The 3,835-nt window shown below is 42.5% G+C and overlaps 1 protein-coding gene across 1 annotated transcript; it reads right to left on the bottom strand.

Annotated features, from left to right (window-relative positions):
• Positions 1–560: 560 nt before the first annotated feature.
• Positions 561–3,823, bottom strand: CSUI_011060 (sarcalumenin eps15 family protein; the record flags this gene model as incomplete). The annotated part of the gene is made up of 3 exons (XM_068071161.1): positions 3,203–3,823; positions 2,207–2,307; positions 561–960 (listed from the first exon to the last, which is right to left on the bottom strand). Coding segments are annotated over exons 1-3 (552 nt in total), but the record flags the coding sequence as incomplete, so codon positions are not given.
• Positions 3,824–3,835: the final 12 nt, after the last annotated feature.

Raw genomic sequence — 3,835 nt, 5'->3', positions numbered from 1 at the left:
TCTATCTTCTTGTCCATAACTCCAAGTTTGAGATAGAAGCACCGATTCTTTTTCTTCTCCGTCGCCTCGAGAAAGAAGAAGAAATGGGACCTTTACGGTCCGAGAGACATCCATACCTGAGGTAGATTGGATAGAGTCTATACACATGTAGAAGATATACGGCATTTTCGGTGTAGAGTTGTTTGTGCGTGTGTGTACTATAGAATGCTTATGATAATGAAGAGTCTATAGAAAACACTCTAGCGATGACGCTTTTCTCTCATTCGTCCCTCCATCTTATGATTGTCTAGAGAAGCATCACATCCCTCATGTTCAGATTGAAAGACATTCCAACGTCAGACACACACGCCCCCCTCTATTCTTGCCATCCTACCTTGTTCATGTGTGTATCTACACATCTCTCTCTCTATAAATAGAGAGAGAGACGTATAAACGTATATATGCGAATATATATATATATACATACATGCTCGAGATAGATAGATAGATGATAAAAGATAGGTAGACAGATTGAAGATAGATACTTAAGAGAGATAGATATGTGTATGCTCCGTCATACCCCCGATAAGTGAGGAGGGTCGCATAGCGCCAGTTGAAGCTGCCCATAGACCAGGATCGGCTGTATGATTACTATGATGATGGTTTAATATAGAAGAAGAAGAAGCGGTCGTGATACCTATTCTCCCTTCAGACGGCACATCAATCGATGCTGTACTCTCCCCCCCTCCCCAGGAGCAGGATGATGACGCACCCCCTCTCTCTCCTCCTACAGCGGCGTCGCTTCCTCCTGCTCCTCCTCCTCCTCCTATAGTTGCTCCTTCATAGGAAGGTAAGAGCCGGTCGGGTAGAGAGGCAGGGAGTTCAAAGCCTTCGAGCTTCATTTCGATGAAGTGTCGAGCCAAAGCATACTCATATAAATCCAAATAGCCATCTCGTGTTATATCCGCCAAATTCCATATCCTATCATAGACAGACACACAGCACATGTACACGCATAGACATACTTACAGACGTACATAGTCATCCATAGCCTTAAACCATACGTACGTAGTCCTCCATACGTAGGCACACTCATACACAATCTTACATACACATTCATACATAGGGAGTGAAGGAAAGAAGGAAAGTGACATACAGAAAAGAACAGACGGCCCATCCTGGAGAGAAACAGTAGCTAGAGAGATACATCAACCACAGAGGTGTACATGCAGGTCTATATGTGATATCTCTACAGATATATACACACTAGCGGAGCACCTGTAGACGTCGTATGAAGGACCCGCCACTCCCGAACGAGTGATGAAAAAGAACGCCGCCCATCAATCTCTGAGCAAGAGACACAAAAAACCTGTCTATAGATATACAGATATATATAGATGCATGCATATGCACAGATTTATAGAGATACAGAGATAGATACCTGAAGGATAGCTTATAGATCACCCGCACATACCTGTTAATACGACAACTACCACTACTACTACTATATGCTACTACTATGACTATCACTACTACTACTACTACTACCACTACTACTACTACTATCACTACTTAGGAGGCTTCTATTTGCAACGACTTCTTACATCTACTATCTGCATCGATAGGGCCAGAGACATAACACGTAACTAAAGACTAGAGAATGAAACCTATACAAGAGAAGATACACCCGGCATCCTACAGACGTCTGAACATATAGAGAGAGAGGACATGTATAAAGAGGGAGAGAGACAGAGAGAGAGAGCGAGATAGTTGTAACACGTGAAGTGTAAGGGGTACGCTGATATCAAAACAAGGCAAGAATGAAGAAGAAGAAGAAACCGCATCGATGAGAGCCATCATAAGATACCGAGAAAATATCTAGCGAGAAGAGAAATGATGAATAAGGAAAACACCGACTCTATGCATCTAGGAAATATATCACTCTATACACGGACTATCCACACGTATCTCTCTCTCTCTATATATATATATGATTGATTGAATCCTCGGTATGTATATCTACATACATACATCCGCGAACTCTTGATAAAATCCTAAGAAGAAGAAAAGACTGCAGAATGCAGGATCTTTAGATTGAAACACCGTTCGTCCATGAAGAAGACAAAGAAAAGAAGAAATAGAAAAGAAAGGAGAAGAAAAAAGGAAAAGAAGACAGGAGAAATATGATGATTACGAAAGAAAGGGAGAGAGATTGTTTTGAAGATACCTGTGGAGAACGGCACTCGGCAGTTTACTTTTGACTAAATCGACCTTGGCTTGCGATCCATTCACACGCCCTGTGCTATCCACCCCCATCGCCTCGAAATCCTATCAGACAAAGAGAGAAAAAGACAGACAGAAAGAATGAATGAAAGATCAAGAAAGAAAGAAAGAACGAAAGAGAGGAAGAGAAGAAAGTCCAAGAGAAAGAGGAAGAAGGAAGATGTACTTTCATACTGTGTATGGTATAGTTGAGTTTTTCTTCGCTCATTTGCTTTACTAGATACATATGGCTAGTCTCCTCCTCCTCTCCTCATCATGACTACTACTACTACTATTACTATTACTGTCAGAATTCTCACAGGGAATTAAAGTCAATTCCTTCATTCCATCTATCTATGTATCTCTCTCTGTGTGGAAAGATTTTCATTCATCCTTCAAGAGACGGGGCATCCATCACGACAAACGCATTCGAATCTTCTTTCTTATTAAGACATATACACCCCAGGTGTAGGTGTAGATACACCTCAAAATCATCATTCGTCTCCTTATCACCCCCCTTCGTCGCCTTCTTATTCTCATCCCCCTATCTCTATCGGTCTTGGAGAAGACGCTGATTGCGGTAACTCTAGTAACCGCCCATTCTTCTTCTTTTTCTTCCGGTGTACGTACACCACCTCAGCCCATCGAAGAAGGGAGCAGGCGCACTCCGTTTCGCCTTCTCTCTCTCACTTCTTTTCTTACTTCAAAATCTAACATCACTATGAAAACAAAGGCAGAGAGATAGAGAGAGAGAAAGACAAGAAAAGCAACTTTCCCCTTCTCTTCTCTTCGCTTTCTTTCCTCTACACACATACCACCTGCCACGAGGATTCATCCCCTTCTTCTTCCTACTTGTTGCTCTTGCTCCCCTTTCTCTTTCTCTCTCTCTCCGACAGACATGCAAATCTCTGATCTTCCTCTTCTTTCTCTTCTTCTTGATCTCTCTCTTCTTCTTACGTACCACTCGATATTTTTCTACGTCGACAGGTTGATTGAGGAATTTGTCGAGCATCCATGCCGATCCCGCGTTCTTCGACTTAAGTGAAAGAAAAGGAGACGCCTTTGTCTCTACCACACTACCATCCGAAACCTGCTGAGATACTTGGGCCTATTCAAACAGACAATGAACAAGAAAGAAAGAGTGAGAGAGAAAGAAAGAGACGAATGAACGGAGACCATGATGACGAAGACGAGAGCTCTACTTTTGTGCCTAGCGGATTTATGAGAGAAGAGATAGAAGACTTGCCATACAAGAATAGGTTGAAGGGAGGAAGAAAGATGAAGACAATGAGAGAAGACACAGAAGAAGACAAGCCGGCTAAAGAGAGAGACATCTGAGGTGTCGGGTGTCTATACACCTGGCGCTCTACGCTGTATCTCTAAGAATGAGAATGAGGAAGATGAAGAACTCTCAACAAGCACAAGAGGAAGACGGACACCAAGATAGAAAAATACAAAGAGATCCTTTCTACGCACTCGTGAAGACATAGCAACAAGAGGCAAAGCATCTTATCAGAAGCAAGAGAAACATCGTAACAAGAAGAATACTCTGATGGCCGTCGTCGTAACCGTAGGGGTAGTCGTGAGAAGGAAG

Source organism: Cystoisospora suis (genome assembly GCF_002600585.1).
Source record: "Cystoisospora suis strain Wien I chromosome Unknown contig_9484, whole genome shotgun sequence".
Taxonomy (NCBI): Eukaryota; Apicomplexa; class Conoidasida; order Eucoccidiorida; family Sarcocystidae; genus Cystoisospora; species Cystoisospora suis.
This window is presented reverse-complemented; position numbering and strand designations above follow the sequence as displayed.